The 12888-nt window shown below is 35.2% G+C and overlaps 1 protein-coding gene and 2 long non-coding RNA genes across 3 annotated transcripts; 1 reads left to right on the plus strand and 2 right to left on the minus strand.

Annotated features, from left to right (window-relative positions):
• The first annotated feature begins 1281 nt into the window (after positions 1–1281).
• Positions 1282–6637, plus strand: LOC145209323 (fatty acyl-CoA hydrolase precursor, medium chain-like). The gene is made up of 9 exons (XM_080079599.1): positions 1282–1500; positions 2185–2368; positions 3031–3227; positions 3524–3687; positions 3940–4076; positions 4636–4860; positions 4956–5112; positions 5582–5828; positions 6021–6637. The coding sequence occupies exons 1-9, from the start codon at positions 1343–1345 to the stop codon at positions 6172–6174; spliced, it is 1623 nt and encodes a 540-aa protein (XP_079935725.1). The 5' UTR covers positions 1282–1342; the 3' UTR covers positions 6175–6637.
• Positions 6638–7397: 760 nt separating this feature from the next.
• Positions 7398–8578, minus strand: LOC145234767 (uncharacterized). Its single transcript, XR_013861345.1, has 4 exons — positions 8494–8578; positions 8235–8377; positions 7755–7795; positions 7398–7690 (listed from the first exon to the last, which is right to left on the minus strand). It is a non-coding gene; the product is annotated as an uncharacterized LOC145234767 (long non-coding RNA).
• A 3049-nt stretch (positions 8579–11627) lies between these two features.
• Positions 11628–12765, minus strand: LOC145233485 (uncharacterized). The gene is made up of 4 exons (XR_013861117.1): positions 12702–12765; positions 12431–12594; positions 11805–11839; positions 11628–11740 (listed from the first exon to the last, which is right to left on the minus strand). It is a non-coding gene; the product is annotated as an uncharacterized LOC145233485 (long non-coding RNA).
• Between the last annotated feature and the right edge of the window lie 123 nt (positions 12766–12888).

A 12888-nucleotide genomic window follows, 5' to 3' on the forward strand; every position in this document is an offset into this window, starting at 1 on the left:
GTTTTGATTTTTTGATTGTTAAACACAAACCTACTGTTAGGATTATTATCATGTCACTTACTTTTTGTTGCGTGGCTTCACACAAGATATCTTTGCAACTGTGACTTAACAGGACGGCAATTGAAAGGGCGGGAAAACTTTATAAGTGTTATAAAGCCAAAGCAGCTGTTTTTTCAATTACTTGCGAGGATGTTAAAATGTGTAGCAACCAAATCCAACTGTATTAACAAATTATGTTCGGACTTTGTAATATTTCCTGTGGCAGTTAATTAGGATGTCGATGCAACTTTGTGATCTAGGGTTTGCAAACTTTTACCGTATGGTTTGTTCCGTGCTGTGATTGGACACTGCTTTGGGTGGGAATTTGTGCAAGATCTCAGTCTCAGTGCAAATGCAACTGATGGTGTATCTAAACGTATATGTGTATAATAGTCTTTGGAAGGTTTGCTATCTTAACTAAAAAAAATTCGTACTTGCGGTTAGTTTCCTTATTAGTTAGATAACAAAAACTGTTCGTTGCGTCTGAGTCATTTAAACGTTTTGTTAGATCCTTCCGTCCATTGATGGAAAAACATATGGCCGAAATAACGAAACGCAAAAGCCATATGCTATCAGCCCGCCGTCCATATTTTACCACAAAAGCAGAGTTGCAGGTATATGTTAAAAATACGATAAAACCTCAAAGGTAGGTATCTTACTTTTGATTACCCCAAAAACTACTTTCGTTGCATTGTGTATTATCGCAATGAAGTTCATTCCACGTTTGCTACAGTGTATTGGTAATTCTTTCAACATACAGCAGCCGTAGTGTAGTGGTTTACAACAAGTAACTTACTAACGAGGCTACCCTCAACCGTATGGCGCATGTATGCTGTAAATTGTAACTTTAACAAAAAGCAGATTAGCAGTGGCAATTTTACAAAGGGATAACCTCCGAAGCAATATTTTTTTGTTATAACAGAATAGAAGTATTTTAAACATTCGTTTCGTTGTTTTGCAAAATCAATGGAAAGCGAGTTAGTTTGTATGATAGTGTAGCGCTGATTATTTGCGCGAGTTTAAATATCGAATGACAACAAGACGGAAAGGGTAAGACAAGACACGTTGCAAAAAAGGCATGTGACGTATTGTGCGGTTCGTGCGCTAACGATAGTAAACATTCTGCCTAAAATCAGTGTGTACAGTCAGAATGGTTTGAAAAATATAAACTATACTTTACTGTAGACTAGAGAAACGTATATACTTTTATTTAAATTGAATAAAGACTTAAATTCGAACTCGTTTAACGTACATACGGCAAAACGTGTTTTTTGTAGGTTACAAAAAGTGATACAGGCTCAAAATGCGTGACTGTCCCGTGGTAGAAACAAACTATGGAAAGGTCAAAGGTCAGGTACTCGCCAAGCCTGAAGGGAGCAATGCCAAATGCGTCTATTCCTACTCGCGTATTCCTTTCGCGAAACCACCGATCGGCGAGTTGAGATTTGAACCGCCGCAAAAGTGAGTTACATATGTGTGCTCATATCAAATTTCATACTAAGGAGTTGTTAAAGTATCGTATAGTTTGGCATAAATCAAATTTCATACTAAGGATACCAATGTAGTCGATGTTTAATCGTTGAACTTTTATAAGCAGCAAACGAAAATACAAACGCTTACGTAGTACAGTTCAAAGTTGTAATTCGGTCAGGGTTCGGGCTTGTTTTTTTTTAAAAAAAAACGGGTTTGATTCGGGCCTGAATTGACACTGTTGCGTTGGTATTTTTTTGAATACTTTTCACTATAGCTAAGTAGCAAGTCTTTGGGCCTGGTCTAATGTCAAAGATCCCTAAAATGCCGTGTTCACGACCAATCGTACATTGTGGTTGTTATCATGGCATGAGAGTCCAATGTATAGACCGGCCAATCAATCTTTCGGGCTTAAACCGGCTTCTCAAAGACAATTCGTGTTCGGGCCGGGTTTCGGGCTTGTACTTCTGGTTCGGGATTCAGTTTCAGGCCCCTTTACAACTCTAGTACAGTTACTCTGACTTTCAACAACTTGCGGCAACAATATAGGACAATTTTGACTTGTCGTTTCAACACTTTAACAAGTGTCATAATTTTTTCAAAACAATTCACTTTGTCAGGAGTAGTTGTATAAATGATAGTATAAAGGTTTCATCAACGTTTTTTTTATTGTAGAGCAGAAAATTGGAACGGAGTGCTCGACGCCACGAAGAGTATTCCCATACCATATCAGCTGTTAACGTCCCTTGCGGACTCGATTCATGTAAAAGTAGCCAACGAAGATTATACTATGATCAGCGAGGATTGTCTGTACCTGAACGTTTTTACACCAAACACAGACAAGACTGCCAGTTTGCCAGTGAGTCTTGCCACGTTTAGAATATATCCCATCATCAATATGACACGGCACAATTTTATGAAATCTATTTGGTGGTTAATTTTTTTCATATACGGTGGCCCATGACAAACTTGGTTATTATTTAACCTAGCGGTTCTCAAACTTTTTTTTTTTATCATAACGGTCCCTATGCAATTTTTTGGAGCATTTGCGGTCCAAGCTAAATATATTCATAAAATTTAAAATACCTTTACAAAATAAAACTGTCTAGTTACCAAACTAAAAGTTAATTTATTTATTTCGAAAGCATTTCTACAACAATATACATAATGAATTTAGTTTGTTTTGTAAGATCACTTTGCGTGGGAATGTTCAAAGACATATTATTATTACTTCACAAACAAGACTAAAACGATATAAACATACTCTGCGAACAAACGCCTCTGTTTGTTACTCAAAAATGAAGCAATGGACCACTTTTTGTCACAGAAAACTGATTTGTCCGACTAATTTTTGCTAATGCAATTGCAAGATCTGACCCCAAAGGGACCGCGGACCCCAGTTTGAGAACCGCTGATTTAAACCCTTTTGTAGTTTTTCTTTAAAATACCATGAAAGTTATTAAAAACAAGGATTTTGATGCTTTTTGTAAATTTTCATTTGAGTTTTCATTGCGATTTCAGGTATTGTTTTGGATTTCTGGCGGAAAATTTCAAACGGGCGGTAGTGCATTTTTTAACGGTCAAGTTCTCTGCGGACTCAAGAACGTTGTGTTGGTTGTGCCGAATTATCGTTTAAACGCCTTTGGGTTTTTAGATTTAGGTAAACTGTCAAAATGGAAGGGGAACATGGGTTTGCAAGACCAGGTTATGGCTCTAGAGTAAGTATAGTTCCAAGTAACGTTAGTGTTCCTTTTTCACAGTTACCAAAATCATTTTTTCCGTTTGGGTTTTATGGCCAATCTGTTTACTTACTTGAAAAATATTTGGAATAGGTTGTTGATGTCGAAATTTGTTATAAGTTACCATTTACGCCAAGTTTATCAATCTTCGAGTCTCGGATAAATTGTCTGTCCCAGATACAGAATGCATTGGTCTTTTTAAAACTTGTTTCAGATACTGTGCATTTTTGAAAATATCAGCTTCTTTATTTTAAAAAGGATTGATGTTGTTTAAGGTGGACAAAAGAAAACATCCAACATTTTGGAGGCAATCCGAATAATGTAACAATTTTTGGTGAAAGTGCGGGTGCAATTTCAGTTGGAATGCACGTTATTTCTCCAATGTCACGTGGTTTGTTTCACAAAGCAATAAGTCACAGCGGGGTCGCCAGTTACTGTGGTAAGTAAAAATGTTCTGACATCTGCCTATAGGCTGTTCCTAGCATAAATATATTGCGACACAAAGACCCAGCAGTATCAGAAATAAATAAATTAAACTCTTCTGATAAGCAGGTTTCAAATCTCTAACTGACATTAATCTTTATGAATAATTAACATCGGTAGAAACTGACGATAATAGATTACACTGACGCTGATCGTCTGCCGTTGTTTTTGGGAATATTTTGTGTACTAAATACCATGTTGTTTTAAGCGATGGTTTTTGAGGATCAATCGAAAACACTTCAACCAATGCTTGATAAACTGAATATCCATGAGACGGAACCGAATTTAATCATGCAAAAACTAAAGAAGCTTCCGACTAAAGCCATCATGGACGCCCAGTATTCTGTAAGCACGTTCCAGTTTTAATTGTTACATTAAAACTCCAAAGTTTAGTATGTAAGGTCACCAACTTCGCCTTTTTAACTAAATCGATTTTTTCATGAAACATCTTTAACTCAGGAAAACTGATCAAACACTCAATAGTTAACAATTCAAGTTAAAAAAATACACATATTTAATCTGTCTTCCCATTTTTCGCAATTGTATCTGCTTGTAACTTTTATCATTGTGGCTTATTGGCAATTGATCCAAATATACGTAAATCATGTGGGAACGTTTAACGCAATTAAGGTTTGACATTTTCTAAAAAGAAAAGCAAACAACATGTTTGCTCACATAAAATTTTGTTTTGGATATTTAGGACAAACAACTAAATTATAACAGTTCTTGATAAATACTTGTGAGATCCATAATGATAAAAATCCGACGCCTTTTTAGTTCCAACTCAGACACATTTTAACCTAAATTTATTATCTGGTTTGGTCAATGTTTTTGTATTTTCTGTTACATCTCTGCCCTGGTATAAGTGTGAATACAGCGATGTTAACCTGTTAGATGACTTTAGGACAATGTTTTCTTTGCCGTCACATTCGGAAATGAGTTTCTTCCCGAACATCCGCAAATACTTCTAAAGAAAGGAAACTTTGCTCCGGTGCCATACATCATTGGCTGCAATAACAGTGAAGGATACGGGATTATCACTGACAGCTTTCCGTCGGGCTTTAGGGACGGATACAACAAGCAACTTGCGGAGCAGGTTGCAAAAGGAATAATGACTGTATCTGTCAAGGTGGATACTGCTGAAATAAAAAAATGTTTTTGTGATTTACTTGCGGCAAATTCTAATGACTTCACGCTTTTGCAAAACATTTTTTCTATATTTAGCCCGAGAAAATTGAACAAGTGTGGGAATTAATGAAACAACAATTTGTTCAAACTTTTCCTGCTGATGATAAATTTCGATGGAGCAAGATTGTCGGGAGCGGAATTGCTGAAATGACATTTGTGGCGCCATCTATCGAGCAAGCAATGGTCCATTCAGGTTAAATTGTACTTATAACCAGTGGTGGGATTCGGCCGGTTCGCACCGGTTCTATAGAACCGTCTTACGAAATTTTATGAGATCAGCGAACCGGTTAGCATTACTGGTTACTGTCAATGGACTTTTTGTAACAAAACCGACTGAAAAATGTAACTTTTGTGATAGAACCGACTGACAAAAAAATGAATCCCACCACTGCTTATAACCGCTGGCTAATTTACTCTGTCTTCATTAAAATGTCTGCAAGCGCAATTATGACTAAACGACACTTTCTCTAAAAGATTTTGACAATATTTGATATTTTGATAACCTTCGACTGAATGACCATATTTCAGGTAACAGGTTTTATTCTGTTGGTGTAAAACGATTTTGTTAACTCTTCCTTAAATAAGTGAAGCCCGCCATTTACCTTATCTCATGTTCAGACCAAACTATGTTTTACATTCACTTAACTCTCGGTGTGTTCTAGACAAAGGTTATCAAACCTATATGTATTGGATGACGCATAAAACCAGGTGTGGACACGAAGAAGAATTTAGCGGCGGTTGGATAGGAAAAGCACCATTTTGTGAGGCTGACCATGCAGATGATATTGTTTTTACATTTGGAAAGCCATTAGCAAAAGGAAAGTTGGAACCCCCGGTGAAATTTAGCGACGAAGAAAAAAAACTTTCTAACGACTGGATGGACTACTTAGTCAATTTTGCCAAAACTGGGTACGAAATTTCTGGTAAAATGATGTTATATTTGTAAACAAAATTGCAACATGATAAAGCTTGTTATAATCTACGTTTTTAGTTTACGCTTTTGTTTTTTGAAAGCAGTTTTGTTTCAGTGTTTGTCTCTTTGTCATTTTAATTGTTTCGCCTATAAAAAATCGTCGTTTAAAATTGTTTTTGTTTTTGCAGTAATCCAAATCAGGGCAAAAACATGAAAATCGAATGGCCTCTGTATGACGGAAATAGTCGTCAACATTTGGTGGTAAAAAATCCATTCTCAGCTGACTCCAATCTTTTGTCAGATCGATTTGAGTTCTGGATAAAAACTTTGCAAAAAATTTAATGATTAGTTTCTCGATGTTTTTGAACAATGAACTCAGGTAAAACCGTCTTTAATTTTATCTGTCATGGTGAGTTAGATAAAATTTGTATTTAAAATTTCTATCATATTTATATTTTTGTCGTGTATTCAGAGTGTAACAATCAAAATGCTGACTGAAATTAACTGTTTGGTTTTTAGCAAACTTTGTTTATGTCTACAAAACAGTGCCAAAGCGAAGTTTTTTTGCCCTGTTTTTGAGTAGCAGGTTTAATTTAAACCTAAGAAAGCAATATTGTACAAGTAATTTCACGCTGCAAAATTTGGTCGTATTTTTCATAACTTTACAGCATATGCAGTCATACGTAGTAATAAACAATGTCGTAAGAACGTGTACATTGACAATGTGTGTGTTAACTTTTCCTAAAAACTTGTGAGCTATTGACTAAACAGAATGTATCAGAATACACAATATGTATTTCAACCAAAGTTTTAGGAATGACATGCCGCTTGGACTAATACAATCTTTATTGTTGTGTTCAGTCGTGTATATAAATGAAGGTAAAACCAGGTGGTTAAATTTGTTTAAACTACCCGTCAATTGTACACACAGATATACTGATACGTAGTCAATGCAATTTGTGTTTAATCAATAATTCGTTTGATTTTTAAGCAATAAATTTGTCCAAACTTTTTGTCAATGTAAAAGTAAATTATACGATGTAATCTTAAATCATTCCTAAAAAAAAAACGATTAGATTAGTTTTAATTGCTGCGTCTAACTTCCACATGATGTAATCGAGCGCTTTACGAAGTGTCTTTGCTGTTTACGACGCTTGCCGACGAATTTTTTTCCTTCAGTTACATGGAAAATTTAGTAACACCTCACCTCACAGCGGGTCAACATTTAGCTAATTTCTGATAAGTGGCGCAAAGAGCACTCTTTCATTTGAAACGATATATCTCTAAAAATACTCACGGTTAGGGCTATTACGGTCGGGGTAAGGTATTAGCACATAAAATTCAATAAAACTAGCAATAGAACTTATAGTAATGTAAATTTTTCAAAAACTTACATCCTAACCCTACCTATTTTCGGTCGCTAAATAAATAATTCAGCTTTTTGCGTCACCTATCGGAAATTAGCTAAATGTGGGTCTGCCGTGAGGTATGGTGTTAGTAGCTGTATCCAGTTACATAACATATTTCCCATATCCAAGATAACCTTTCCACAAAAAAAGCCTTACTGCAATTTTCGTTTTTATTGTTTATTAATGTAAGTTTTACAACTACACAAAGCGTTAACCAAACATGATACCTTCGTGGAGTGTGCCCAACTAGGAAACAAAAGCTATTTAATACTTTTGTTCGCTTTTCATTTAAACAAGGCATAAAAAATATGGAAAGAGTTAAGTTGGTAATGTCCACGTATTTTTGCATTTATTACGAACGCTAATTCACGTAATAAAAACACCATGGACGATATTCCCGTCACGCTAATAAAGTAGGTCCTCCATTTCTTCAATGAGTTCGATGTCATCTGAAACAATAACACATTTGCTAGTTTCTCTTGCAAAATCTATTTTGTATCTTGAGTAACCAACCTATGTTCAATCTTTCGTGCAGCCTAGAGTCTCCAAGAGCACTGAAAAATCGCAATATAGGCCTAATTCAAATTTAAGTCACTCGCATAGGGCTATACGTTAAGCAAAAAGGAGTTGTTTATTTTGTGGCAGTTTTTAATGGTGGTCACCACATATGTGCGCAAATGTTGGCACACACAAACATTAAGTTTAGACTCAAACAACAACATATTGCATTGGTATCAGATATATTAATGTCACTATTTTGTGTTGTTGACATATTGCCAATGTATTTCAAAACCTAATTGTCAGACAAATAGAAACTATTAAATTGTTTCTTGAAACGTTTTTGTTGTTGTAGTTTTATATGACCCGAAGTTTAACATCAACACTGGCAAAGTTCTCAGCCAGTAGTACCTTCGAAGAAGCTAGGTTTTAAGTATCTTGCACTTAAAACTGTCTGTCAGTTTACAAAAAAAGCTACGTTATTGCTCCACTTGCCCTGATTTTACTGCCTTAGTGACGCCACCACCAGCTACCTTCATAGCTTTCTTGATTATGCTTGCAATACTGTGCCACGATGCATCGCCTTGACGACAGAAAAGCAGGCAGATTAACACGATTGAGAACACTTTGCTGTTCATCTAAAAAACAATGCAACACAATGTGACAAAATGAATTTTGTTGTTATTTTTAACGCACACATAACCGATTCTATTAAACCTGAAACTACTGTTAGCATTATTATCATTGTACTTACTTTTCGTTATGTCGCTTCACAAAAGATATTCTTTGCAACTATAATTCCACAGAACGGCTAGTGAAATCGCGGCAATACCTTTTACGTGCAATAATGCCGAAAACAGCTTTTTTCTCTCTCGCGCCATGGGAAATGATCCCTTATCCTGAATTGTTCACGTTTGAAACCAGCTGGCAACTTAATTCTGAAAACAGAGAGTGAAAACAACTTTAAAATATACAGTCATTATTCTATAATAAGAAATAAAAATAAAAGATTTTTTTTATAAATTTTGTTTGACACCAAAGACAAAAATAAAACTGGTTTCGAACAAAATAATATTTGCACATTTTTTGACAAAAACATATTATTATGGGCCAAACAAAGTTTCACAAGGTAAAGTTTAGCATTTTTTCAGTTTAATTTCCGTCGTTAAAATAGCATCTAAAGTTTGTTTAACATTTTTGGTTAAACATTGTGCCCATAACACACTACATTAAGTTGTTTGCCTGCCCGCACGTATTTCTCAAGCCATGCCTGCACAAAATAGGCGGTCAATATTTTTGACGACATTTGGATGCGACGTTTTATGGCTTTGTCTTAAAACAGTGGTTCCCAAACTATGGTACGCGTACCACTAGTGGTACGCGAAGGTCTCCAAGGTGGTACGCGAGCGGGGAGCAACTTATTCAGTTCACACCAAACGATCGCAAATGATCTTCTAGTGATTATCGTAAACATTATTTTAATTTACACAAGTTACGTAGAGCGTGAAATTTTACCCTACTAAATTCCAATTCCTTGGTGTATTGACGCATCGAACTGTAAAGCAGGGTTTCTTTGTGACGAAATAGGTGTATTATGACGTAATGAATCTGTTATTACCACGTAATAAATCCTTAAAGTCTGACTTTTTTTGTTTAATATTTGCGAGCCTTTTGTTACTAAAGGCTAAAGTTACTAAGGTAAAGTTAGTTAGTGAAGTTTAGTAACATTTTTATTCATTAAACATTTTGCCTATCATTTTTTTATTTGTGAATTCTGGAGTTTTCTAACAATTATTGTAGATGGTACGAGAACGCTGCATGAACCCAAAAAATGGTACGCGAGTAGATAAAGTTTGGGAACCACTGTCTTAAAAGGAACATATGCTCAGTTCTTTTCAGTGCAACTACAACTGAGGTCTTTATTTTGGTACTCGCGGTTAGTTGCCTTGTTTGCCCGATTACAAAAGTGCTTGTTGCATTTTATAAATACAATTAAACCTTGGGTAGGTATGAAGCTGTTAGTTACTTGAATGAAATTGCTTTGATTACTTTGTGCAATGTATTTTTTCGGAAAAGCATATACATAATGATACAACAGTGGCAATTTAATCATCTGTTGTTATGTAGCTTTTTAGTTTGTAGTTGTACCACGTTTGCTGCTGCTGTTCATAAAAAATGTAATACCAGAATGGTTGTAGTTTTCTTTGTTTACAAAACAAGGGAGAGTTTGAAATATTAATGGGTCAATGCACCGTATCGCAATCGTAGTTACCCGCCAGGTTTGCCCACAATGTTCATATTGTCCTCTTTCGTAAAACAGTATTTCATACCCTCAGTTGGCATCAAATGCAGCTTTTGTCCAAAGGAAAGAAATCACCCTTTATCCTTTCTAGAGCACTGGTATTTAGCACTCGAGGAGAGCATTACTCATCTTTATTACGTTCAGTTGATTTTGTTTGGGAAGTTCCTCTCCCTGTCGCGATGTATGTTGGCTGGGCAGATTTTGTTAACATTTTGCTATTGCATATTGTATATGGAACTTTGATTTTCACTGCATTAAAAACTTGCCTAATGAATTCTAGAGCCTTATTATTGAAAGATTCATATTTGGCTATATATTAGAGTTTGGTTATCTTGACATCTGGGTTTTGGCCACAGCCTTGTACCCGCAAAAGTAGAGTATGCTGCAATGACGTCAATTAATTTTTGTCTGCTAATATAGCTTTATTGTAGGTTGTGTTGGCATTGGGTTGCATTATACAAATACCTGAGTCGTATTTGTCCTTGACAATTACTACAAAGACTTTCAGTAGACTGAACCCAAGTTTTAGTAAAAAAACATAAAAAACACCAAATTGACGAATGTCAAGTAAGACCCAAAACGTCTCATTTAAACTAAAGTCCGAACCCGGCCCAACTTACCACTCTGTGCAGAATGTACAGTATATTTAGCATGCAAAAGTGAATAAACGTGAGAAGTTGATTTAAATGCTATAGCCTAATTGTTGCTGCATTGTTTGAGCAATTTGTTCATTACGTGGTGTTGACTCGTTCTAAATGGTTCGTATATGTGTCTGTGGCTTCATAATTCGAATTATAGACGCTTCAAGATGAAACTGGCGCAATAATATTCGCAACAAGCAGGTCAATCAAGTCAAGTCAAAAATTTATTTGCAAAGTCACTTTATCATCACAGTTTTCACATATGGGTCAAAATGCGATGCCTTGCTGACAGCATTTATAAAAAGCTATTTAACCTACATTTAGGGATGGAAAGGCGGTTTTACTAGCAAGTGGGGCGTTAGAAAATAATTTATATCCTTTTTCTTGCTTCTGTTAAAAAACAACAGGTGCGAATCTGGCCCGACTGTCAAATCTGAAGTGGGGCTTAAAACGCGTGAATGATCTTGGATTGTCAAAATACCAGGCTAAAAGGTTATCACTAGTGGTAAATTTTATTGAGAAACCTCTTCCTTAACAATTTAATGTATCGCATTGGGTTTAACCATTTATTCCGATGTTACACTGCTGTTAAGTTTATTTCAAATGCATACAATTCATCACATAGATATTTTTAGGCATTTTTTAAACATTACTGGTATTGTTTTCAGCCACCCTTTACATCTGTTTCTTTACAAGTTTCCTTCACTACAAAACTGAACTTTCATTCAAGTTTATGAAAACATTAAGTCATTCATGCTTAAAGATTTTAAGATATACATATTTCACCTTTATGGCATTATCAGTATGTAAAACAGAGGTTTGAACCATTTTTTAGTTATCAGAAAACAGACAGGTTGGTACGCATATATTGTGGTTAGTAACGTCTTAGACTCAAGCTTATTTTGCACGCTGCCAAATTTACAACCTTCTTATTTTGGTAATGTCTACATATTTTACTTTTATTACGATTGACAATTCACGTAATAAAACACTATGAGCAATCTTTCCTTCACACTAATAAAGTAGGTCTTCCATTTCTTCAATGAGTTCGATGTCATCTGAAACAATGACACATTTGCTAGTTTGTCTTGTAAATCTATTTTTTATTCTTGAATAACTGACCTATGGTCAATCTTTCGTGCTGCCTAGAATCACCACTGAAAAAGAGAATAAAATTCAAATTCTGTTTAACTAGTCACTCACATAGTTTAACTTGTCACTACATTAAGAAAAAAGGTCGTTTATTCTGTGCAAGTCTTTGGTCGTGGTCAACATAGATGTGCACAAATGTTGGCAGATGTGCGGACCTTTTTTTAAGTTAAAGCTGACTGTTTTGTTTGTAAAAGTAAAAACAGCAACATTTTACATCGGTATCAGATGTTTTTTTTTAATTTCGCTATATTGTGTTGTTGACATAATGCCAATGTAGTTTAAAACTTAACTGCCACAGAAACAAAACATCTATTAAACTGTTTCTTCAAACGTTTTTGTTGTTGGAGTTTTTTATGTCACGAAGCCTCAAACGTAAACACAAACACTGGCAAATTTATTCGACCAACTTTCTAAAACGGTAAAACGCATTTGTTATGTAGGGTATCTTCGACAGACAACAGAATATAAAAAGAATCATTCTTGCTTCGAATAAGGTGAGAATTTCGACTATTTTCTAAAAAATTTTAAAATACTAATTTTTTCTAAAACACTACATGTAACATCTTATATTGCGCTTATAATACATTTCAGTTTACCTCATTGCTCCATTAACGGCTCCTGTGGCTGCCTGTTTAGCGGTTTTACCAATTGCTTTACCCGCTTTTTTACCAAACCTTTTCAGTTTCTTCCACCCCGCATCACTTTGGCGACAGAAAACGAGAAGGCATATTAAAACGATAGAGAGCACCTTGCTGTTCATCTATAAATCAATGAAACACAAAATGAATAATTTTATAAAAAATCTATGCACATACAACCTTCTGTTAAACACGAAACTACTGTTAAGATTATTGTCATGTCACTTACGTTTTGTTGTGTAGCTTTACAAAATAAATCTTTTGCAACTATAATTCAACAGGACTACAAATAAGGGTGCGGTAATGCTTTTTACGTGTTATAAAGTCGATAACAGCTTTTTTTCTCCATAATTACTCACGCTATGGGAAATGTTTTTATCCTGAAGTGCTCACGTTTGAAAACAGCTGGTACTTTA

The sequence above is a fragment of the Phallusia mammillata genome, chromosome 1 (genome assembly GCF_965637545.1).
Source record: "Phallusia mammillata chromosome 1, kaPhaMamm4.hap1.1, whole genome shotgun sequence".
NCBI lineage: Eukaryota > Metazoa > Chordata > Ascidiacea > Phlebobranchia > Ascidiidae > Phallusia > Phallusia mammillata.